Source organism: Aotus nancymaae, unplaced genomic scaffold (assembly GCF_030222135.1).
Source record: "Aotus nancymaae isolate 86718 unplaced genomic scaffold, 86718_ANA_hifiasm-v0.15.2.pri h1tg000039l, whole genome shotgun sequence".
NCBI classification, from domain to species: Eukaryota; Metazoa; Chordata; class Mammalia; order Primates; family Aotidae; genus Aotus; species Aotus nancymaae.
Genome location: NW_026988453.1, coordinates 231,701 through 257,768, shown reverse-complemented (window position 1 = coordinate 257,768; position 26,068 = coordinate 231,701). Strand labels below are relative to the sequence as shown.

General features: G+C 34.6%; 1 protein-coding gene across 2 annotated transcripts in view; it reads left to right on the top strand.

Moving 5' to 3' along the window:
- Positions 1 to 26,068, top strand: part of ZBTB41 (zinc finger and BTB domain containing 41) — a 57,669-nt gene that overhangs the window by 19,042 nt on the left and 12,559 nt on the right. For both annotated transcript variants that reach the window (XM_012459589.2, XM_064360206.1), the window contains exons 7-10: positions 5,227 to 5,322; positions 7,379 to 7,485; positions 8,916 to 9,021; positions 14,463 to 14,551. In XM_012459589.2, the coding sequence (XP_012315012.2) occupies positions 5,227 to 5,322; positions 7,379 to 7,485; positions 8,916 to 9,021; positions 14,463 to 14,551 (398 nt within the window). The remainder of the gene's footprint in view (positions 1 to 5,226; positions 5,323 to 7,378; positions 7,486 to 8,915; positions 9,022 to 14,462; positions 14,552 to 26,068) is intronic.

Sequence of the window (26,068 nt, the reverse complement as noted above, 5' to 3'; positions counted from 1 at the left end):
TTTGAAATACAAGGAAAAAAGGAATTACACGAATGTTATGGAAGATGATATGGAGTCAAGATTTGCAGGTTTTAGATGGATGATTTAATGTACATATTTTATTTATTTCTGAAACCCCAGTAAACTAGATTAAGAGTTTTTGTTTGTTTTTTAAAAAGAGTAAGCTGCAAAGATAGGGAGAACAGAAATGTAACAAGAATGACACGGGTTTGGGAGCTATAAAACAGATGGATCAGTGGTAATTGACTTAGCAGATCCAAGAGAGACAAACCCCAAAGTGGAAATGGAGAAATATGAGAATGTAGTTTACATCACAGAATGTATATATCACCTAATCACCTAATACTGGTAGTATTAGGTACCTCAGAACTGGGTCGAAGGAGAGGCAGACAAGGAGCACTAGATTAAAAACTTCAGAAGTTTTAGGAGTAATATCACTGGATTCTCTTCCACCATCTGCTCATGCCATTGCTACTAGACACCTGTCCCTCTCCCAACAGAGTGTTGCTAGACTGAAGTATACCACGTAGCTACATGACAGGATATATTCTGCATGCTGAAAGCAGTGATCCTCAGGCCTTCTCTCTGCAAATATCTTGGCTTTTTGGTGTACCACTTGATAGGGAATATATTTGCCCTTAGGTTGCTCAGATTTTTAGGACCTCTAATCTGTTGCCTGAATATCTGAGCAACCTAAGGGCAGATAGATTCCCTAACAAATGGTACACCCAGATCACCTACAGTGAAGACTGAGTCATCAAGACCCCCCATGTCCTTTGCCCTTCTCAGTCACTTTTTAGCCTGTCATATTTAATCAAAAGCAGATAGTCAAGGATTACTATACGTAAGAGGAAAACCTTTAACATAGAAAATAGATTCGAACACAGATAAACGGAAAAAAAAAACTTTAAGGAAACAGATTATTAAGGAAGAAGAAAATTTTAGAAGTAAACAGTTACTACTTTTTTGCCCCAGTTGAAGATATCAAATCCATTAAATGAGAATAGAATGATATATAAAAGGAATACTCAAGGAATAATTTGGAGCTCCTGGAAATTCAAGGCATCATGGCCAAAGTATAGACCTTAATGGAAGGGTTAAAGGCCAAAAAGGAGAGCAAAAACCAGAAATATAAACCAATGATTAGAACAGTAGAGGACCAGGCAAGTCTAGCATCTGAATAATAGGAGTTTTAGAAAGAAAGAACAGAGAAAATAGAGGGGGAAAATCACCATTGAAATAATTCAAGGTGATTTCCAGAACTAAATGACACATCATATATGCTTAGATGCAAATAGATATATACCAAGGTACATCACTATGATATTTCAGACATAGGGAACAAAGGGAAACTTTTCTATGCTTTTAGAGAGGGAGAAAAGTCACACACATTGATTAACACTACTTGGACTACTAACAACATCAACAGTAGAAGTTGGATCATAAAGTAGTGCCTTTAAAATTCTGAACGAAAATAATATCCAAACTTGAACTCTGTTCTCAGTCAAACTAACCAATCAAATCTCAAGATAGAATAAAGATATTTTCATAGTGTCAAAAAATAAGCCTTTAATGTATTTTTTCTCATAAAACTACTGAAGGGTGTGCTCCATCAAAATGAGGAAATAAACTTATAAAGAGGAAGACAAGGGCTATAGGAAATAGTTGTAACATGGGAGAGAAGCAAAGAGAGAACACAGGAGGATGGTGAAAGAAGATCCCAGTATTGACATACTGGTGTGTAGCATGTGTAATGGGTAGACCATACTGTTAGTAGTATGACCCAAAGCATGGTGGAGATTATTGCCACCATCCCTGCTAGCATGTTTCTTTTATCTGTACTATTCCTCTGTCTAGTACCTCTGTGTGCTAATGAGGTTCCTACTCTTTTTTTTTTTTTTTGAGACGGAGTTTTGCTCTTGTTGCCCAGTCTGGAGTGCAATGGGGCGTGACCTCAGCTCACCGCAACCTCCGCCTCCCAAGCTCAAGTGATTCTCCAGCTTCAGCCTCCCGAGGAGCTGGGATTACAGGCATGTGCCGCCATGTCCAGCTAATTTTGTGGTTTTAGTAGAGGTGAGGTTTCTCCATGTTGGTCAGGCTGGTCTCAAACTCCCGACCTCAGGTGATCCACTCAGCTCAGCCTCCCAAAGGGCTGGGATTACAGGCGTAAGCCACCACACCCACCTCCTACTCTTATCTTTAGGTCCTTTTGCTTGATTTAACTGAGGATACTCATTTCACAGAAATTTCCTTTTTTGAGCTATCCATGAGAATTAGAGGTAGGTCACGGTAAGCTTAGAAGGAAAATATATAGAGCAGCCTACTTACTTTGACTCTATTTCTGCCAGACTTTCAGTATTCTATTCTGGTCTATTCTAGCTCTGCCAGATACTCCAACTATGGTGAACCCTTTGTTTTCCAGTATTTCTCATCACTTTAATTACTGACATGCCAAAGGAGCTAGACTCTGACCTGGAGTTCCTGTTCACGCTGTCTTCTGGGCCCTTTATCCAATAGTGGCAATATTGTTAGGTTCGTGCTTGTTATGCAGTTTTTCAAAAGCATATGATATCTTGTTTAGTTTTTTATTCTTATCATGCAAATATGGAGTATACTTATGCAAACCTAGATAGTATAGCCCACTACACATGTAGGCTATGTAGGCTATGTGGGGAGAGAGATATAACAAGCATATCTATATACTAGTGAGAATAGTACAGTAAAGAACAAAAATATTGTAGGAGAAAAAGGAGAGAATTGCCATAATACCAGTTAGCTTGAATACCTTTCTAGTAAGTTTTCTGGAAATCTATTATATATAATTCTGAGGAGGGGTGGTAAGGAGGATGAGATCAGGGAGGAGTAGGGGGAGACATTCTAAGGTACTAGTAATGTTCTTATTCTGTATATAAGTGTTTACCATTCTTTAAACAGTACTTATAAATTTTTTACACTCTTCAGTATATAAAAGTTTTGTAATTAAAAAAATAGAAATGCCATTTTCTTAAAATAGCAGATATTACAGTAAAATAGGAAAATAAGTATACTATATGAAAACATTTACACATTGACAAATTATAAAGTTTATTATATATTATACATTCATTTTTCCCCTTAAATATCTTTCTGTAAAAACAAAAAGCAAACAAGGCAAAACAAGTAACCCAAAGATAACCTTGCCATGTTTCACTACAACTATTTAATAGGTAGGGATCTGCAAATATTTTTAGGGATATTTTCCTCAAAGCTGAGTGTAGCTACAGACTGTCAGGTTGGTGGGCCTTGTAGAAGAGCACCATCTACTGGCAAAACTCTACTTTTATTTCAGATTCATCTTTTAAACTTACTAGGTATGGGATTGAAGTAAAAACCCAGTATAGTCATGTGTCTCTTAATGATAGGGCTATGTTCAGAGAAATACATTGTTAAGCAGTTTTGTCATCATGCAAATATAGAGTGTATTTATGCAAACCTAGATGGCATAACCTACTACACATGTAGGCTACGTGGTTTAGCCAGCCTATTGTTCCCAGGCTACGAACCCGTATCACATGTTACTGTACTGAATACTGTAGATAATTGTAACAGTGGTAAGTATTGCTATATCTAAACATATTTAAGCATAGAAAAAGTACAGTAAAATATGGTATAAAAGATAAAAGAGTATATATATTTGTGTAGGTTACCTATCATGAGTGGAGCTTGCAGGACTAGAAGTTTCTCTGGGTGAGTCAGTGATTGATCGGTGAGTGAATGTGAAGGCCTAGGGCATTATTGTACACTAATGTAGACTTTATAAACACTGTACATTTACGTTTCACTGAATTTATTTTAAAAATTTTTCCTCACTAACAGCAGGTTACTGTAACATTTTTATTTTATAAACTTTTGATTTTTTTCAACTTTCTGACTCTTTTTTTTTTTTTTTTTTGAGACGGAGTTTCGCTCTTGTTACCCAGGCTGGAGTGCAATGGCGTGATCTCAGCTCACCGCAACCTCCGCCTCCTGGGTTCAGGCAATTCTCCTGCCTCAGCCTCCTGAGTAGCTGGGATTACAGGCACGTGCCACCATGCCCAGCTAATTTTTTGTATCTTTAGTAGAGATGGGGTTTCACCATGTTGACCAGGATGGTCTCGATCTCTTGACCTCATGATCTACCCGCCTCGGCCTCCCAAAGTGCTGGGATTACAGGCGTGAGCCACCGCGCCCGGCCCTTCTGACTCTTTTATAGTAACAGCTTAAAACACACATTGTACAGCTGCATAAAGATATTTTATTTTCTATGAGCTTTTTTCTATTTTCAAATTTTTTGTTTGTTTTACATGTTAAACTTTTTGTTGTTGTTGTTGTTAAAAACAAAAGGCACAAACACAAACATTAGCCTAGGCCTACACAAGGTCAGGATCATCAGTATCACCTGCACATCTTGTCCCAGTAGGTTATAGGAATTGTGTAGCTCCACTGTAATCTCATGGGACAACATTGGTTTATATGGTCTGTCATTGATTGAAATGTCATTATGCAGTACATGACTGTAGTAGTGATAGCTAAAAGCCTGCAAAGGTTCTCCCTAAAATAACTTTGTCCATTATTACTCAGCACTTTAGATATGTGGGGAAGCTTTGAAGGTTAGAACTATAGGAATTGCTAGTGATGTACTTTGAGGAGTAATGGTTTCACAGGAGCCCATTCAGGGCCAATGGGCGGGAAGACTTAGGAATAGTAATAATTATATTCTATATATAAGTTCCTTTTTCACATCAGCACCTGGAAGTTAGAAATTCCTACAACATTTTCTTTGTTTTAAAACACTTTTTCAACAAATATTGAGCACATATTTGGAAGAAACAGTACTGATAAACTGGATTACTTAAATATTAAACCCTGTCTATCAAAATTCAGATCAATTTAATTCAGTGTTATAATTAGCATTTTAAAATTATACTTCTTGAAAGTCTGCTTAGGTTGTATAATTAAATCTCTGAGCAAACCAATGGCAAATAAGGCCAAAGCATTTTTTTGTTTTTAAGGAGAGAGAGATATAACAAGCATGTTTCTATACTAGTGAGATTAGTACAGTAAAGAACAAAAATATTGTAGGAGAAAGAGGAGAGAATTGCCATAATATCAGTTAGCTTGAATACCTTTCTAGTAAGTTTTCTGGAAATCTATTTACTATATACATTGGCATTTTTAAAATCTTTGGATATACGTATTTTAATACAGAACTACTTTGAAAGAACATTTGAGAATCCATAGTGGAGAAAAGCCTCACCTTTGTAGTATTTGTGGGCAAAGTTTTCGTCATGGAAGTTCGTATAGGTAAGTAAAACCATTTTTTCCCTTTATTAAGTAAGGTAGAATTATATCTCCATTTTAGTTCTTTTTTTTATTACTTTAATTAAGTTTGTTGAATTGAAACATTTCTTAGTCCTTATATATGTAATATTATGCAAAAAACTTTACTGCATAGATTTTTTTAACTAAACTTTGTGTTATCTTTATTCTATGGTATAAAATATTATAAATATTTTTTCATACCAAGTTTGTAGAAGGCTTTACTAAGGCATTATTTAAATATTTATTTCATTACTTTTCTTTGAATGAAAATTCATTTAAACAGTGTACTTCTCCACTCTTTACTATCAAAGAATATTTTAATATAAAAATAAGGCAAAATTAAAAGCTCCCCATTCACAATTTTCAAATGTCTTCTGTGCATTAATAGTGATTATAACTTATTTATTTTTATGGTTGAATCGTTGACCACATTTGCAGTTTATGAAAAGTTTTTTCTAAATAAATAACATGTAACTGCTTCTGAAATGTATGTACAATCTTAATTTTTATTAAAATATTCTTAAGAATTTTAATCAGAAGGCTTTAATAAGTACACTTTCATTTATTATTTATCTTGTGTTAAGTTTAAATTGAATGCTTCCCCTTTAGAGGTAGTATAGTCAGTTGGTTTTGTTCAAATCAGTACCGATTTTGGCAATTTGCAAGGAAAGCTATTCCTTTCATTAGGATACACAGAGGGATAGAGGCTCTGGAGATAAAAATTAATTCAACTTAAATTAATCCTAATAACATAAGCTTTTTGTAATGTCTTTGGATGACTATAAAATGAGTCCCATTTTGTTCTGTTGGTGTGAAGAAAAGCAGTAAAATGTAATTTTTATAAAGTTTAGTTCTTGTAAAAGATAGAAAATACTTTTTTTTTTTTTTTTTGCGATAGAGTCTCACTGTGTCACCCAGGCTGGAGTGCAATGGCATCATCTCAGCTCACTGCAACCTCTGTCTCCCGGGTTCAAGGGATTCCTCTGCCTCAGCCTCCCAAGTAGCTGGGACTACAGGCACCTGCCACAATGACCAGCTAATTTTTTGTATTTTTAGTAGAGATGGAGTTTCACCATGTTAACCAGGATGGTCTCCATCTCCTGACCTCGTGATCCACCCACTTTGGGCTCCCAAAGTGCTGGGATTACAGGCATGAGCCACAAGATAGAAAATTCTTAAATATCAGTTTGTGGTTGATAACAGTTATCCAGAATAGGATTACTTCTCAATTATTTGCTGTATTACTCTGTTTGTACACTGCTATAAAGACATACCTTAGACTGGGTAACTTATAAAGAAAAAAGGTTTAATTGACTCACAGGTGGCTGAGGAGGCCTCAGGAAACTCAAACTCGTGGTGGAAGGTGAAGGGGAAGCAAGGCATGTCTTACCAAGGTGAAACAGGAGAAAGAGAGAGTGGGGGCAATTGCCAAACACTTTTAAACCATCAGATCTTGTGAGAACTCACTGACTCTCACAGGAACAGCATGGGGGAAACTGCTGCCATAATCCAGTTACCTGCCATCAGGTCCCTCCCTTAACATGCGGGGATCACAATTAGAGATGAGACTTGGATGGGAACACAGAGCCAAACCCTATCATTTACTGTATCATTTGCTATCATCATCATATGCCCAGTCACGTGTACACTTACTTCATTTTTCTGATTCGAATTCTATTCTGATTATTTCTACTTTAGATATCTTTCAGTCTTGGCCAGTCAGCTAGATAACAACCTTAGACATGTGATAGACTCATTGAAGCAGATTTGGGATCTAATATGATGGGAAGGAATAATGTTGAGAAGTGGTTTGAGCATATACAAATGTTGAAATGCTTTCTTGAAAGAGATGAGTAAGGGACCCTGGGGTCAGGTGGTAAAAGACTAAAAGAACTCTGAAAGTCATAGAAATAAAGCCAATAATGTGAGTGGTTGAGCAGATAGCCCAATTTTCATTGTTTATTTATTATTTATTCATTATTGAGCTTTTTCCTTCTGTGTCATCAGTTTTAATGGTATTCATTTTTTTTCTTTATAGACTTCACTTACGAGTACATCATGATGATAAAAGATATGAGTGTGATGAATGTGGAAAAACATTTATCCGTCATGATCACCTTACAAAGCACAAAAAAATACATTCAGGTATACCATATTTTGTAATGCTATTTCTAAAATCCTTTTTAAATACCTGAAAAGAACATAATATATGTTTATGTTGGCTAAGTGTAATAATTTGGTTTACACACATCACCTCTTTGTAATTCTGGTTCTAAAAACATTTTTTAAAAAGCCTCCAAAGGGAACAAAGTTTTATGACATATTCACTGTACTTTTAATCATTTGGTCACCCTTTGTGACTATAAAGTGTAGTTTAAAGTTTAATTTTAAATAAATTCTCAAAATTTGCATTTTGCATATTACATGGATATGTCTAATAATTGCTATTGACACTTTCATAAAGGGAGAAGCTATGATAATATTTTTCATTTAGATTGGATTTGAGAAGAAGTTGGTAAAACTTACATGTTAAAGGGAAATGATTAAAATTGTGTGTTAAAAGTGTATATTATAGTGAATTTTGAAACCCTGTCTTCGGAAAAGAGTACCTTAATAATCCTGACCAATTTCAGATCTTTATACTGTATAATTTTTATATTCTGGGGATTTCTTTCATATTTTCCTCTCAGATTGATGTTCAGGAAGTGCTAAAAGAGCCAACTCTGTGAGCACAATAATGGGAAAGAGCCATCTCTATGAGCACAGTAGAACAGGTGATTATTATTATTATTATAAACATAATGTGAATATCAAGTATGCAACAGACAGTAATTATTTTCTTAAATGATCATAGTGAGGTAGGTTGCAGTTGTTATCACCACATCTAAGAGATACTAAAGATCCAATGATTTTTTATTTGAATTATGCTTTTTTATTTTGAGGATGAGTATTCTTAATTTACAAGTCTAGAGGCCACATGCTTTAATTTCACACTGGTATTGAGACAGTGATTTAAAAAAAAAAAAAACCAAGCCTTTGTAAGTAAATGTAAGAATAGAGATGAGAAATTGGACTTATATAGAATTTTTCATTATATTTGTATTTTGGCTCATTGAAAACATAAGAAATCCTCACAAATGAAAACTCTTTTAAAAGTAAAGTACAAAGATCTGAAAATGTTTGGGTCCTTTTTATAAACAGTAAGACAGCCTTATCTTAATGTATATCCATTTGAGGTGTTTGATATCCAGATATACATATTTAAAATTCCTGATTTTTTAAGTAGTTTCATTTATCTTGCTTTGTTACATTGAAAGGCGTGATTTGAAGTGTACAGCAAAAGTCTATTGATTCCTTTTCTAAGTGGGGAAAAGATTCACATCCATGAAATTAAATATAAATTTTTGAAGAAAGTTATTTGAGTAAGGAATATAAAGCAAATAGTGCAGAATAAAATGTGGCTTTACTTTCCTGTTATATTTGACATCACATGATCTTATTGTTTGGTAATTTGTTTCTGGGGAAAAAACCTGAAACGCATATTATAATCAAAATATTTGGGTCTTTATTTTAAGGTGAAAAAGCTCATCAGTGTGAAGAATGTGGAAAATGTTTTGGTCGTAGGGATCATCTCACTGTTCATTACAAAAGTGTACACCTTGGAGAGAAAGTATGGCAAAAGTAAGTGAAAAAGCAAAATGTCTCATAATTTACATTGGTTAAGTTTCTGAGGAAAGTTATAACTTTTTTTGTTTACTTTGTTTAATTGAAGTTAGGTTAACCAGTTCTTTTTCTTTGCATTCTGTAGCATCTCTGTAGACCTAAAAGAACTGAGCAAAGCATATTTTTTCCTGCTTGTTTTAGTTAATTCAAAGGCTAGGGAAGTGACATGCAAGTTAACAATAATGAATGCAAAATCTTGACATTTGGTTGCTAAGTCTCTTTGAGAGCTAAATATACTGCCTATATATTATACCTAATAAGACAGCAATTGTTAGGAAATGTTTGCAGTCAGAATTTAAACTTGTTTCTAATCATACTAAGCATTTAAAATGGTATTTTATTTGAAGGAGCTCTGTGCTATCTTGAACATCAACTTTTTAATATAATTTAGATATCCAAGTTTAATAGGTTAGTTGCTAAGTGTAAAATATTCAAGTAATTCATGTTTTTGGATTAGGCATTTGGGCAAATGATAAATAACAGACATGTTCTAAAGTGCCAAGAGACTTAGCTTAATAGTCCTGAGCATGATTAGCAAAACGTACACAGTACAAAATGTACAGAGTTAAAACTACAGGCTCACTTACTCCAAAGGTCCTGTAACTTTTTGTCTCATGCTTTCTTTATAACCTTACAAATTATTTGGCACAAGAGCTTTTTAAAATGTAAACATACAATAATATATATGAATATATTTTAATGTATTCATATATCTTAATATAAATTATATATAAAATATAAATTATTTGAATTATTTGAATCATTAGAAATAAAACATTTTCAAATATTAATTTATTTCCTATCATATGCTACATAAATAGCAATTTTTTGAGAAATAACTACAAAACAAAATATTAAAAGAGCAACATTCTTTTACATTTTTATAAATCTCTGATGTCTTAATGGAAAGCTGCAGCATTGTCATATCTGTTGTAATATGTTATTTTGGTTGAAGCAATGAAGACAATCCAGCCTTATATAAATATGTAGTTGGAAAATAAAGGAATATTGTAATAGTCTTCTCAGGTAATTCTAGATATTCTTCTTTATTACTACGCTAAAACTAACAAGTAGTAGTTTCCTAAAGGGAGTTGTAAGGTGGAATGTGAAACCGGATTAATGAGGTTTTCACACTCTATTACATTCAGTCTTGTACATTGATGGATTTTTTTTTTTACCATATGTAATTTTGTAAGATCATGTGTTTGTTATTGAGAAAATATGGGCTCACTGAGTTATGCAGATTTTCCAAATGTTAGCATATTTCACAGCATAGTATCAGCAGATCACATTTGTTAATATTGCCTCCAGTCTCACAGAAAGGAGTAAAGCTGTCAAGATCACAAGTGTTCCAAAGTTCTTATATTAGCTTGAAAGCTGAGATTTTATCATTGATAGCAAACATTGTTGGTTGCTTTTCTTGAAGTGAGCAGTCACTTCATTTAAGTTTTGAACTAATTTACACTCCCAGCAACAGTGTAAAAGTGTTCCTATTTCTCCACATCCTCTCCAGCATCTGTCTCCAAATTTTTTAATGATCGCCATTCTAACTGGCGTGAGATGGTGTGGCGATTCCTCAAGAACCTAGAAATAAAAATTCCATTTGACCCAGCAATCCCATTACTGGGTATATATCCAAAGGATTATAAATCATTCTACTATAAGGACACATGCACACGAATGTTCATTGCAGCACAGTTTACAATAGCAAAGACCTGGAACCAACCCAAATGCCCATCGATGATAGACTGGACAGGGAAAATGTGGCACATATACACCATGGAATATTATGCAGCCATCAAAAACGATGAGTTCACGTCCTTTGTAGGGACATGGATGAACCTGGAAACCATCATTCTCAGCAAACTGACACAAGAACACAAAATCAAACACCGCATGTTCTCACTCACAGGCGGGTGTTGAACAATGAGAACACAAGGACACAGGGAGGGGAGCACTACACACTGGGGTCTGTTGGGGGGAAATAGGGGAGGGACAGCAGGGGGTGGGGGGAGAGATAGCATAGGGAGAAATGCCAGATATAGGTGAAGGGGAGGAAGGCAGCAAATCACACTGCCACGTATGCACCTATGCAACAATCTTGCATGTTCTTCACATGTACCCCAAAACCTAAAATGCAATTAAAAAAAAAAAGTTTTGAGAGGTGCTTTTCCTTGAGACAACCATCATGTTTTGGTATGCAGTAGAAGTGCTTCATGTATACTTCTCATTTTATCAATGAATATTTAAAACATCAAGGTCTGAAAGGTCAAAATATAAAAAAATTAGTAATCTTACTGTTTCATTACATTTTTTTCTTTGAGTATAGAGTAGTAAAGAATACAATTATTAGTAAATTTTAATACTACTGCTTTGTTTAGAGATAAGATACTAGCAGTGTACCAGTAGTTTACCCACTGTTCCTTTTGCATCATAGTATCAATGTCAACATAACAAAAAAGGCAGATGATGTCTTATTATTTTGAAAATAATGTTGATCTTGTGGACCCTGTGAAAGGAGTTTTGGGACCTACCATCACCTTTTATTTGACAGGCCTGTGGACCTATCTGCTGGCCTAGATCATTGAGGAACTAGAATCTGTAAACTCTACTTTTTCAAGGACTGGCTAATGGTAATCTAGAATATGGAGCCCTATGTATCATTTTATGAAACTTGTACTTCACTCTACATGATAAAAAGCCAATGAAAATTTTAAATAAAAGAGTGACACCATTGGATTTGTATTTTAGGTATATCACTTTTACTGATGTATGGAGGCTGGATTTGTGATGGATAAATCTGGAGGCAAGTATATAAACTAGGTAGACAGCTGTTAAAATCTGAGAAAACGATAATGAGGGAGTAGCATTAGTAATGAAGTAATGGGAGTAGCATTAGTAATTGGGAGTAGCATTAGTAATGAAAAGTGAAGATATTTATTTGAGAAATATTTAGGCCCTTGTTAGCAATACTTCATGATTGGCTTTGGGGAATAAGGGAATAAGGGCAATCATGGATGATTTCTGTTTTCAAGCCTGGGTGGATGATTCCAGCCACTGAGATAAGAGAATAGAGGAGATGGTTAATTTATAGAGGGAAATGATTAATTGTTTGGTGTTTATTGACTTTGAGATGCTCAATATAAACTGTCAACATAGAATTTGATAGACAGTAGTCTAAATCTCAGGAATGAAGTTTGGGCTATGAATAAATATTAAAGGTTGTGAGCATTATCAAAGAGTGCTAAGGATTAACACCCCTCCAACACCAATTATTTTTCTAATCTTTCCTTCTAAACTTTTTAAAATGGTGATTACCTCAGTATCCTCTTCTTCACTTTCTAGTCACTGTTGCAATCTGACCGCTGATCTTATTCCTCTCAAACAGTCGTCAGTATGACTTGCTTATTGCCAAATCCAATAGACATTTTTAAATTCTTTTTTTACTGACATCTCTGCTTCATTTGGAATTGTTTATCCACTCCCTCCTTGAAAATCTACACTGCTTAGCATTCATGTGATAATGACAAGGTATATTTCCATAGGGTCTTAGCCATGCAAGGCCCCACAGAATTTATCATAAGTCCACTGTGAGGAGATTAAAGTGTTTTGTATTTGTGTTAAAAACATTACTTTGTAGTGTTGGGTTTCTCAGCCCAAACACTGTTGACATTTTGGACCAGGTAATTCTTTTCCTGTGCATCGTGGGATGTTTCTCAATATTCCTGGCTTCTACCCATTAGATGGCAGTAGCACTTATTCCCCTATCCCCAGTTGTGAAAAACAAAAACATCTTCAGGCATTGCCACATGTTTTATTGGGCGGGAGGGTGATGGGGGGTTAAAATTGCTCCCAATAGAGTACTACTTCCTGTTTCTCTATGTGCCTATGGTGACCTTGTTTGTAGCTCTGTCTATATTTACCATGGATATGAATGGAATAAGGTAAACCAAGCATACTGATTAGGAGTCTTTTGCCAGGGTTATTACTGACACCCTCAATTCACAAAATTCAAATTATCTGTATAAATATGTTTCAGGAGTTTGCCACCAGCCTGGGCAACAAAGTGAGACCCTGTCTCTACAAAACAATAAAATAAAATAAATTAACTGGGTGTGGTGGCATGGCGTGTACCTGTAGTCTCAGCTACTCAGGAGGCTGAGGCAGAAGGATTGCTTGAGCCCAGGAGTTCAAGGGTTCTCTGAGCTATTATGATGCCACTGCACTCCAGTCTGAGTGACAGAACGAGACCCTGTTTCTAACTAAAATAAAAACAAGCAACTATCTGTTTTATCAAGTAGACTTAAGTTCCTAGAGGACAGTGCTTTGCATATTGTCTTATAAATGTTGGGTTGGATGAATTGAAAAGTGAAGGACATTTGAAACTCTAGGCATGGTATGTTTCTATCTCATATTGATAGCAATGTTCTAAACATTTCCAGTAAAACTCAATGGATATGTTAAGAGCAAACTGTCTTACAGAACATTAAGTAGCCCAGGTTTGATTTAATTATTTTGCCATGTATTCATTCCATATGAACTGCTTCCAAGGTGAGATGATATGGCTTTCCCAATAACTGCCACTTAAATGATAATTGTTTTATAAATATCTCAATTCTCACAATAAAATTTTCAGTTGAGAATTGTTTAACTCAAAAACACTTCTTAAGCACTATGCTGTGGTACTTACTAAGTTAACTTTTTGGTAACTTACTGCTTTATTTCTGTCTATTTTATAATAAAAATAAAAGCCTAGTATTTCTATTTTAAATTTAGGTATAAAATTTATTTTATTTATAAGTTAAAATTTACAGCTTTTTTGTTAGGACATGAACCAACGAGAGCACTTTCACCTTTTTGATAAATGCAGGTTTTGAAATAGCTGCAGTTTATTTTTAATCAGCCTGAGCATCTTTTTTTTTTAATTAAGGTGTAATTTATAGAAAGTGATATTCATTGTTTTTAGTGTATAGTTCTGCAAGTCGTGTAATCATCACCACAATTAAGCTATGGAATCATTCCATCAGCGCAAAATTTCTGTCATGTCTCTTTCTAGACAACTCTTCATTTCCCCTTTAGGCCACTTTTGATCTGTTTCTATGCTTATAATTTTTCTTTTTGTATATTTGGTTAGCTAGTAATAATAAAAGTTCAGTGACTTCAAGCAGTTGAAAAATCTATGGACCTCTTTTTATAGATTTGTGTGTTGGATGTAACTGGAAGAGGAAGAACCAGAGGCAAGCTCAACACTTTAAAAGTATTTCCATGTTTCTTTGGCGTTCCGTGCTTTGTTAATGTGAGAATTATATACACAGTTGTAAATGAAGTTGCAACTTATTTTCATTATGTTAGTTATATTGAAATTATATTGAAAAACTCAAATCTTTTTATCTTCTTAGATATAAAGCAACATTTCATCAATGTGATGTTTGTAAGAAGATTTTTAAAGGCAAATCAAGTCTGGAAATGCATTTTCGAACACATTCAGGTAAAATTTAATGGGTAGTTTATATATATAAATATATTTTGTCTAATCAGAAGTAAAATGTAGGCATTTAAAGTTTGTTGTTCTTGGTTAAATTTCTTTGATTTTCCCCATTAAGATTGTTACTTATTATATTGAAGTTCATGCCATGACTGATCGATATTCTCATCTTCTATTCTCTATTATGTAAGCTTCAATACTTTTAAATATTTTATAAAACTTGGGAAAAATTTTCCATAGGATATTTACTCAACATTTAGCTGTAATTTCCCCTTTTCTGATTGTTTTATGGTTCTTCCTTATTTCGCTAAAAACCTTCAGATTAAATTCCTTGTTATCTTTTATTTTCTTCTCTTTTAAAAGAGTAATGCAAATATGACCTCATTGTCTTGTTTACCAAGTTACCATCCTGTAGTTTCCTTTTTACCTAGCCAGTCATGATTTAGAGGTAGTTGTAGTAGAATGCTTTGCCTTAGCTGCTTTCCAGAAGTTGTCATTTTCTAAATCTTTCTTTTTCCTCCTTGGGAATCTTACTACATTTTGAAATACAGAATACTTTAGATTCTTTCTTACATATCGTCTGAGTCCTTGTTTGCCTTTACATATAAATTAATATTTTTGAAATCTTTTTTTTTTCCTTAAGAAACAAGCCCATTTATATATTTATGGCTGCTTTGTTTTATATTCAATTTAGATATGGTCAAGCTGCTATTCTGGAAGAGAAAAATAAGTGATTTCATGAATATTAGAATGGGAAATAACTGAATTTGGACAATATTAGTAGCAAATAGTTGCAGTAAAGGATTTACCACTGATACAGTGCTGCTGTTAAAAGCAAAGTTACACCCCTCTCCAAATGAAAAAGAAAGGGCATAATTTGGCAGTGCATACATAAAAGTATAAAATGAGGGAAAGTACTTAATGGCATCTTCCATATCTTTTGTAAATAATTAACCTAATAGAATTGATGACTTGAAAGAGATGGTGAACTTATAGAAAGTTAATTTGAAACCATTGATGAATTAAGACTTGTAAAACTTCAAGAAGTTTTCCAGAGGAGAAATTTAGTGCTGGCTACATTGCATCCGCATTTTTAAAAACACTGATTTATAGTGATTGGTTGGTGACCAGTGACAATGTGGAACATCAATCTCCAGATATTTCACACTTAATTGATATTAGAGACAAATCTCTCTGCCCTTTGAGAATTGAGGAAATGAGCTCTGTTATGGAATAAGACAAAGACTATGACTATTATGAAATGAAAGGGAAAAATAATAGAAGACAAGAATCAACAAATACTTGTAAAGGGCTAGATAGTAAATGTTTTAGGCTTTGCAAGCTAATAGCCTCTGTCGCAGTCATTCAGCTCTGCTGTTGTGATGTGAAAGCAGCCATAGACAATGTATAAACAGATAAGCATAGCTATGTTCCAATAAAACTTTATTTACCAAAACTTTATTTACCTCCCAATCTAAAGTTACCAATAGTCTACCCAGACAGGACTTCACAGAGTGGTTTTTTTTCAAGAAGTGGTAACCATGTTCCCAAGTCCATTTTTGAGATTTATAGGTTCAGAAACTCAATTTTATCTGTGCATTGAGAGTTATAAGTATTGTGAGTAATTCTTCACAGTAAACACTGGGAATAGATTAACCAGAATGTTATTAATTTACCTTCTAGAAAATGAGATATTAATGTTTACTAGCTAGGGTGTCTTTATCAAGGAAGGAGAATGGCTGAATTTATTAATCAGAATGAAAATTGCCAAATGTTACTCTATATAGAGAGTAAAATAATTTTATGGAATAGTTTATCTAGGAAATGGTAAAGAATATTGAACTGTCCTTACCCTCACAGGAGGTGACCAGAAAAATTTTGTTCTTCAGATTTTTTTTTCTTAGGATATCCTTAGTGCATTATGTATTTGCTGCTAAATTTTTGTTTTTTAGAATTTCCTTAACTAGATTCCCTCTATACCTTTTTTCTTCTGTTAGTATGGCATTTCTTTAGATCCTTATCTGGGGAAACAATAAAATGTGTTTGTTTCAGTTTTTGAGTAGTTCAATACACCTAGTTGCCTCAAATGAGTTTGAATAATCAGTGCATATCCTAGGGCTTGTGATGAGTTTGACACTCAATAAATATTTGTTAAGTAAATAAATGTATTATGTTCCTCCCATGACTATTCTTTAATTTCTTTGATTTTTTTTTTTTTTTTGAGACAGAGTCTACTTCTATCACTCAGGCTGGAGTGTGCAGTGGCATGATCTCTGCTCACTGTTACCTCCGCCTCCTGGGTTCAAGTGATTCTCCTGCCTCAGCCTCCTGAGTAGCTGAGATTACAGGCACCTGCCACTATGCCCAGCTAATTTTTGTATTTTTAATAAAGATGGGGTTTCACTGTTTTGGCCAGGCTGGTTTCAAACTCCTGACCTCATGATCCACCTGCCTTGGCCTCCCAAAGTGCTGGGATTACAAGCATGAGCCACCGTGCCCAGCCCAATTTCTTTGATTTTTTTTTTAAACCACACAGTTAGATAAATTAGTTGCAAAATGTATATAAGATTTTCTTCTGCAAATGGCTTATTCTAATCGTGAGTTTTGCTTGTGCAGTCCTCAGAATGTAGTGATTACAAGTGATTACATCTATTCTTTAACAGTTGTCTTGTTGAAACATTTATTAAATTGGCATAAAGATGATCACAAATTTAGGACTCGATTTTAATGTTGACTGATTTTTTTATTCAAAGTGAATTTTTTGTAAGCATTTTTTTTAATTGAAGTATAGCACACAAAGTGCACAAATCTCAAACAGCTCAATTAATTTTTGTGAATGAATCCATCAATGTAGCCACTACTCAGATCAAGATATAAAATACTACCAAGACTTCACAAGGATTCTCCATGACTCCTCCCAGTCAGTAACCTCCTTGCAAAGATAATGACTATTTTGACTTATATTAATAGCACCAAAAATTAGTTGTGTCTGTCTGAACTTCATATAAATGGAATCAGGTAGTATGTAATTTTTTTTGTCTGGATTCTTTTACTTAATATTAAGTGTAAATTCCCTTAAGGCAGTAATTTTCTTTTCATTTTCATCTTCATATGACTGTCACAATTTATTCATTCTACTTTGATGGATACTTGGTTTATATTTGCTTGACTCTCTTATGAATAAAGCTGTTGTGAACATACTTGTCATGTCTTTTCATACACATATGCATTCGTTTCTCTTGGATATATTCATGGCCCTAGGATTCCTGGCTCATAGGATATGCATATGTTCTACTTTAGTAGATACTACTAAATAAGTTTTTCAAGGTAATTGTGTCAGTTTACACCACCACCAACTGTGTATGAGAATGTCAATTGCTCCACATTTCACCATCATTTGATACTGGCTTTTTTTTAATCTATCTGATAGATGTGTAGCACTATCTGAAAGTGGCTTCGATTTACACCTCTGTGATGAGTAATGTTGATTCCCTGTTCTTATGCTTATTGGCCATTTGGGTATCTACTCTTATGGAATACTAGATTAATTCTCTGCTTATTTTTTAAAAATTTGAGTGTCTTTTTTAACGGATTTGTAGGTATTCTTTCTACACTCTGAATATATATAGTACAGATATCTTCTCCTCTGTGACTTAGCTTTTCACTCTTAATGATGTCTTTTGATGAACAAAGGTTTTGAGTTTAAAAGAAGTCATGTATTATTTTTTTTCTTTACAGTCCTTATGTGTCCTCTTCAAGAAACTTTTGCCTAACCCAAAAGTCATTACTATTTTTTGTTATTACCTTCTAGAAGATTTAACTTTCATATCTAGATCCACGAACTTTCTATAATATGTTTTGTGTTTGTTATTAGGTAAAGGTGAAAGTTCCTTTTTTGACATATGGTTATCCAGTTGCTTTTGCATTAGTTTTTGGAAAGACAATCCTTTTCTCACTACAATTTCATTGGTATATTGTTGTAAATTAAGTGATCATATATGTGTACTTTATCACCTTCTTATTTTCAAATATGTTTATTATTTTTGTCCCTTTGTATTTTTATATAAATTTTAATATAGTCTGTTAATTTCCACACACAAAAATATTTGCTGGGAATTATTGGAATTTCATTGAACCTGTGGTCAACTTTTCCTTCATTGATTTTCTTTACAACATTGTATCATCCAGTCTGTGAACACCTCCATTAATTTGTTTAGATTTTTTTCAAAGATTTTTTTGGTTTTCAGTGTAGCTATCTTACACATTTTGCATTAGATTTATACTTAGGTGTTTGATATTTTTGTATCAAATTTTAAACTTTTTTCAAATTTTATTTTTTATTTATTTCTGGTATATAGGAATAGAGTTCAGTTTGTTTATTGACCTTTTATCCAATGACCTTGCTAAATTCTCTTATTAATTTTTACATTTCACGTCTAGCTTTTTTTTTAATTTTCAAAGCATGCAAACAGGTCATCTGTAAATAATGACAGGTCATTTTACCCTTTAATCTTTATAACTCTCTCTCTCTCTCTCTCTCTCTATCAATCTTTTAGGTTGGGAAATACAACCTTATAGCTCTGGTCACATCTCCAGTAGAAACATTGATAGTAGACATTATTTTCTTATTCTCATCTTCAAAGAAAAAGCTTTCAGTAATTCACAATTAAATATGATTTTTATAGGTTTTGTTGTAGATAGATAAGGAAATTACTATCTATTCCTGGTTTATTTAGAGTTTTTATCATGGATAGTTGTTGAATTTTTTATTTTTTCTACATTGATTGAGGTGATCATATTCTTTATTGTATTACTGTGATAAACTATATAATTGATTTTTTAATATTAAACCTCATTTCTGGAATAAACCTAGACTGGTTTGATATAGTATCTTACTAATGATATATTATCTTGTTCATCCTGTTCATGGTGTATTAAGGATATAACATATCCTGTTTATGCTGGGTGCAATGGCTCACCCTGTAATCCAAGCACTTTGGGAAGTCGACGTGGATGGGTGGATGGTTTGCTTTAGCCCCAGAAGTTCAAGACCAGCCTGGGCAACATGGCAAAATACCTTCCCTTACAAAAATTATAAAAATTAGCCAGATGTGGTGGCGCAGCCTGCAGTCTGAGATACCTGAAAGGCTGAGGTGGGAGGATTACCTGAGCCTGGGAGATAGAGACTGCAGTGAGCTTGGATTGCACCACTGCACTCCAGCCTGGGCAATGGAGTGAGAACTTGTCTCAAAAATAAATAAACAAACACACAAACAAATGTATAGATATACAAATACATATATCCTCTTCATGATATAATGTCCTTTATAATTGAATTCAATTCGCTTATATTTTGTACATTTTTTTGTTTCACATGACATATTGCCAATATCTTTTCCCTTGTAGTGTCCCTGACAGGCTGTGTTATTATAACTATCCTGGTCTCAAAAGATGATTTGGGAAATAATTTATCTTCGTCAGTTATCTGGAGGAGTTTGTGTAAAATTGGCACCATTTCCTCATTAGTGTTTGGAAGAATTCACAGAATAAATTCCTGAGTTTGTTTTCTTTAGAGAAAGGTTTTGATTAAAGATTTTTCTAAGTGTGTTTTTTTAATTTCCATTTTAGTATGACAGTTAAAGAGCGATCATATTTTCAATTTATTTATTCACATTTAAGGAATTCTATTAATCTAAAATATGAAATCTATTGACAGAATTTGGGGTATTTTGTTATTTATCTTTTAGTGATGATAGTGTCTGTAGTGACAACCTTTTATTCATTTTTGTCATAAGTAATGTGTCTGTTCTTCCTAAGGATTTATTGATTTCATTAATCTTTAGAAAGAACCATTAGGTTTTGCTGATTTTTCTCTGTTGATTTGTTATATTTTTCATATCTGCTTCCTTGTTTGTATTTCTCCTTTTTTGTTTGTATTTCTTCTATTTTTTAAATTATACTTTCATTTCTGGGATACACGTGCAGAACATGCAGGTTTGTTACATACATGTATACACATGCCATGGTGGTTTGCCGCACTCATCAATCCATCAACCTACATTAAGTATTTCTCCTAATGCTGTCCCTCCCCAGAGCCTCCACTCCCTGACAGGCTCCAGTGTGTGCTGTTCTCCTCCATGTGTCAATGTGTTCTCATGGTTCAACTCCCACTTATGAGTGAGAACATGCGGTGTTTACTTTTCTGTTCCTGTGTAAGTTTGCTGAAAATGATGGTTTCCAGCTCATCCATGTCCCTGTAAAGGACATGAACTTATCCTTGTTTATGGCTGCATAGTATTCCATGGTGTATATGTGTCACATTTTCTTTATCCAGTCTATCATTGATGGACATTTTGGCTAGTTCCAAGTCTTTGCTATCATGAATAGTGCTGCAATAAACGTACATGTGGATGTGTCTTTATACAAGAATGATGTATGATCCTTTGGGTATATACCCAGTAATGGGATTGCTGGGTCAAATGGTATTTCTATTTCTAGATCCTTGAGGAATCACCACACTGTCTTCCACAATGGTTGAACTAATTTACACTCCCACCAACAGTATAAAAGTGTTACTATTTCTCCACATCCTCTCCAGGATCTGTTGTTTCCTGACTTTTTAATGATTGTCATTCTAACTACATGAGACGGTATCTCATTGTGGTTTTGATTTGCTTTTCTCTAATGACCAGTGATGATGAGCTTTTTTTCATGTGTTTGTTTGCCACATAAATATCTTCTTTTGAGAAGTGTCTGTTCATATCCTTCACCCACTTTTTGATGGAGTTGTTTGGTTTTTTTCCTTGTAAATTTGTTTAAGTTCCTTGTAGATTCTGGATATTAGCCCTTTGTCAGATGGATAGATTGCCAAAATTTTTTCCCATTCTGTTGGTTGCCGGTTCACTCTAATGATAGTTTCTTCATGCAGAAGCTCTTTAGTTTAATTAGATCCCATTTAGTTTAATTAGATCCCGTATTTTGGCTTTTGTTGCCATTGCTTTTGGTGTTTTAGTCATGAAGTCTTGCCCATGCCTATGTCCTGAATGGTATTGTCTAGGTTTTCTTCTAGCGTGTTTATGGTTTTAGGTTTTACATTTAACTCTTTAATCCATCTTGAGTTGACTTTTGTATAAGGTGTAAGGAAGGAGTCCAGTTTCAGTTTTCTGCATATGGCTAGCCAGTTTTCCCAACACCATTTATTAAATGGAGAATCTTTTCCCCATTGCTTGTATTTGTCAGGTTGTCCAAGATCAGATGCTTGTAGATGTGTGGCATTATTTCTGAGGTCTCTGTTCTGTTCCACTTGTCTTTATATCTGTTTTGGTACCAGTACTATACTGTTTTGGTTACTGTAGCCTTGTAGTATAGTTTGAAGTCAGGTAGCATGATGCTTCCAGTTTTGTTCTTTTTGCTTAGGATTGTCTTGGCTATATGGGCTCCTTTTCAGTTCCATATGAAATTTAAACTAGTTTTTTCTAATTCCGTGAAGAAAGTCAGTGGTCGCTTGATGGGGATAGCAATGAATCTAAATTACTTCGGGCAGTATGGCCTTTTCCACAATATTGATTCTTCCTGTCCATGAGCATGGAATATTTTTCATTTGTTTGTGTCCTCTCTTATTTCCTTGAGCAGTGGTTTGTAGTTCTCCTTGAAGAGGTCCTTCACATGTCTTGTTAGTTGCATTCCTAGGTATTTTTTTCTCTTTATAGCAATTGTGAATGGGAGTTTACTCATGATTTGGCTCTCTGTCTGTTATTGGTATATAGGAATGCTTGTGATTTTTGCACATTATTTTGTATTCTGAGACTTTGCTGAAGTTGCTTATCGGCTTAAGGAGATTTTGGGCTGAGATGATGGGGTCTTCTAAATATACAATCATGTTATATGCAAACAGAGACAATTTTACTTCCTCTTTCCTATTCGAATACTCTTTATTTCTTTCTCTTGCCTGATTGCCCTGGTCAGAACTTCCAATACTGTGTTGAATAGGAGTGGTGAGAGAGGGCATCCTTGTCTTGTGCCAGTTTTCAAAGGGAATGCTTCCAGCTTTTGCCCATTCAGTATGATATTGGCTGTGGGTTTGTCATAAATAGCTGTTATTATTTTGAGATACATGCCTTCAATACTTAGTTTATTGAGAGTTTTTAGCAGGAAGGATGTTGAATTTTATTGAAGGTCTTTTCTGCATCTATTGAGATAATCATGTGGTTTTTGTAATTGGTTTTGTTTATGTGATGGATTATGTTTATTGATTTGTGTACGATGAACCAGCCTTGCATCCCAGGGATGAAGCCGACTTGATCGTGGTGGATAAGCTTTTTAATGTGCTGCTGGATTAGGTTTGCCAATTTTATTGAGGATTTTTGCATCAATGTTGATCAGGTATATTGGCCTGCAGTTTCTTTTTTTGTTGTGTCTTCGCCAGATTTTGGTATCAGGAAGATGCTGGCTTCATAAAGTGAGTTAGGGAGGAGTTCCTCTTTTTCTATTGTTTGGAATAGTTTCAGAAGGAATGGTACCAGCTCCTCTTTGTATCTCTGGTAGAATATGGCTGTGAATCTGTCTGGTCTCAGACTTTTTTTTGGTAGGTTATTAATTACTGGCTCAATTTCAGAACTTGTTACTAGTCTATTCAGGGAATCGTCTTCTTCCTGGTTTAGTCTTGAGAAAGTATATGTATCTAGGAATTTATCCATTTCTTCTAGATTTTCTAGTTTATTTGTGTAGAGGTGTTTATAGCATTCTCTGATGGTAGTTTGTATTTCTGGGGGATCATTGGTGATATCTTTTTTTTTTATCATTTTTTATTGTGTCTATCTGATTCTTTTCTCTTTTATTCTATATTAGTCTGGCTAGCAGTCTATCTATTTTGTTAATCTTTAAAAAAAAAAGCAGCTCCTGGATTCACTGATTTTTTTTTTTTGAAGTGTTTTTTGTGTCTCTATCTCTCAGTTCTGCTCTGATCTTAGTTATTTCTTGTCTTCTTCTAGCTGTTGAATTTGTTTGGTCTTGCTTCTCTAATCCTTTTAATTGTGATGTTAGGGTGTTGATTTTATATCTTTCCCACTTTCTTCTGTGGGCATTTAGTGCTATAAATTTCCCTCTAAACACTGCTTTAGCTGTGTTCCAGAGATTCTGGTACTTTATGCCTTTGTTCTCATTGGTTTCAAAGAACTTACTTATTTCTGCCTTAATTTTGTTATTTAGCCAGTAGTCATTCAGGAGCAGGTTGTTCAGTTTCCATGAAGCTGTGTGGTTTTAAGTGAGTTTCTTAATTTTTAGTTCTAATTTGATTGCACTGTGGTCTGAGAGACTGTTACAGTTTCTGTTTTTTTGCATCTGCTGAGGAGTGTTTTACTTCCAATTATGTGGTCAATTTTAGAATAACTGTGATGTGCTGTTGAGAAGAATGTATATTCTGTTGATTTGGGGTGGAGAGCTCTGTTAATGTCTATTAGGTCCACTTGGTCCAGAGCTGAGTTCAAGTCCTGAATATCCTTGTTAATTTTCTGTCTCATTTATCTGCCTAATATTGACAATGGGGTATTAAAGTCTCCCACTATTATTGTGTGGGAGTCTTAAGTCTCTTTGTAGGTCTCTAAGAACTTGCTTTATGAATCTGGGTGCTCCTGAATTCAGTGCATATATATTTAGGATAGTTAGCTCTTCTTGTTGCATTGATCCCTTTACCATTATGTAATGGCCTTCTTTGTCTTTTTTGATCTTTGTTAAACTCTGTTTTATCACAGATTAGAATTCAAATTCCTGCATTTTTTTCTGCTTTCCATTTGCTTGGTAAGTATTCTTCCACCCCTTTATTTTGAGCCTATGTGTGTCTTTGCATGTGAGATGTGTCTCCTGAATACAGCATACTGTTGGGTCTTGACTGTCTATCCAATTTGCCAGTCTGTGTCTTTTAACTGGGGCATTTAGCCTGTTTACATTTACAGTTAATATTGCTATGTGTGAATTTGATCCTGTCATTATGATGCTAGCTGGTTATTTTGCCCATTCGTTTATGTGGTTTCTTTATAGTGTTGATTGTCCTTGCAATTTGGTATGTTTTTGCAGTGGCTGGTACCAGTTTTTTCTTTCCATATTTAGTGCAAGCGCTCTTGTAAGGCCAGTCTGGTGGTGACAGAATGTCTCAGCATTTGCATGTCTGTAATGGTTTTTATTTCTTCTTTGCTTATGATGTTTATTTGGCTGGATATGAAATTCTGAGTTGAAAATTGTTTTCTTTTTCTAAGAATGTTGAATATTGGCCCCCACTCTTTTCTGGCTTGTAGGGTTTCTGCAGAGAGATCTGATGTTAGTCTGATGGGGCTTCTCTTTGTGGGTAACCTGACTTTTCTCTCTTGCTGCCCTTAACATTTTTTCTTTCATTTCAACTTTGGTGAATCTGTCAGTTTCATATCTTGGGGTTGCTCTTCTTGAGGAGTATCTTTGTGGTGTTCTCTGTATTTCCTGAATTTGAATGTTGGCCTTTCTTGCTAGGCTGGGAAGTTCTCTTGGATAATATCCTGAAGCATGTTTTCCAAGTTGGTTCCATTCTCCCCGTCACTTTCAGGTACACCAATCAAAAGTAGGTTTGGTCTTTTCATATAATCTCATCCTTCTTGGAGGCTTTGTTTTTTCTTTTCATTCTTTTTTTCTCTAATCTTGTCTTCACGTTTTATATCATTAAGTTGATCTTAAATCTCTGATATCCTTTCTTCCACTTGATCAATTCAGCTATTGATACTTGTGTGTGCTTCACAAAGTTCTCATACTGTGTTTTTCAGCTCCATCAGATCATTTATATTCTTCTTTAAACTAGTTACTCTAGTTAGCAATTCCTCTAAATTTTTTTCAAGGTTCCTAGGTTTCTTGCATTGGGTTAGAACTTTAGCTCCTTTAGCTTGGAAGAGTTTGTTATTACCCACCTTCTGAATCCTCCTTCTGTCAATTCGTCAAACTCATTCTCAGTCAAGTTTTGTTCCCTTGCTGATCAGAGGTTGTGATTCTTTGGAGCAGAAGAAGCATTCTGGTTTTTGGAATTGTCTGCCTTTTTGTGATGGTTTTTCCTCATCTTCCTAGATTTGTCTATCTTTGGTCTTTGATGTTGGTGACCTTTGGATGGGGTTTTTATGTTTACATCCTTTTTGTTGATGTTGATGCTATTCTTTTCTGTTTGTTAGTTTTCCTTGTAACAGGCCCCTCTGCTGCAGGTCTGCTGGAGTTTGCTGGAGGTCCACTCTAGACCTTGTTTTCCTAGGTATCACCAGCAGAGGCTTCAGAACAGCAAAGATTGCTGCCTGTTCCTTCCTCTGGAAGCTTCATCCCAGAGGGGCACCCACTACGTGCCAGCCAGAGCTCTCTTGTATGAGGTGTCTGTCAATCCCTGCTGGGAGGAGTCTCCCAGTCAGGAGGCACAGGGATTAGGGACCCACTTGAGGAGATAGTCCGTCCCTTAGCAGAGGTTGAGTGCTGTGCTGGGAGATCTACTGCTCTCTTCGGAGTCAGCAGGCAGGAACGTTT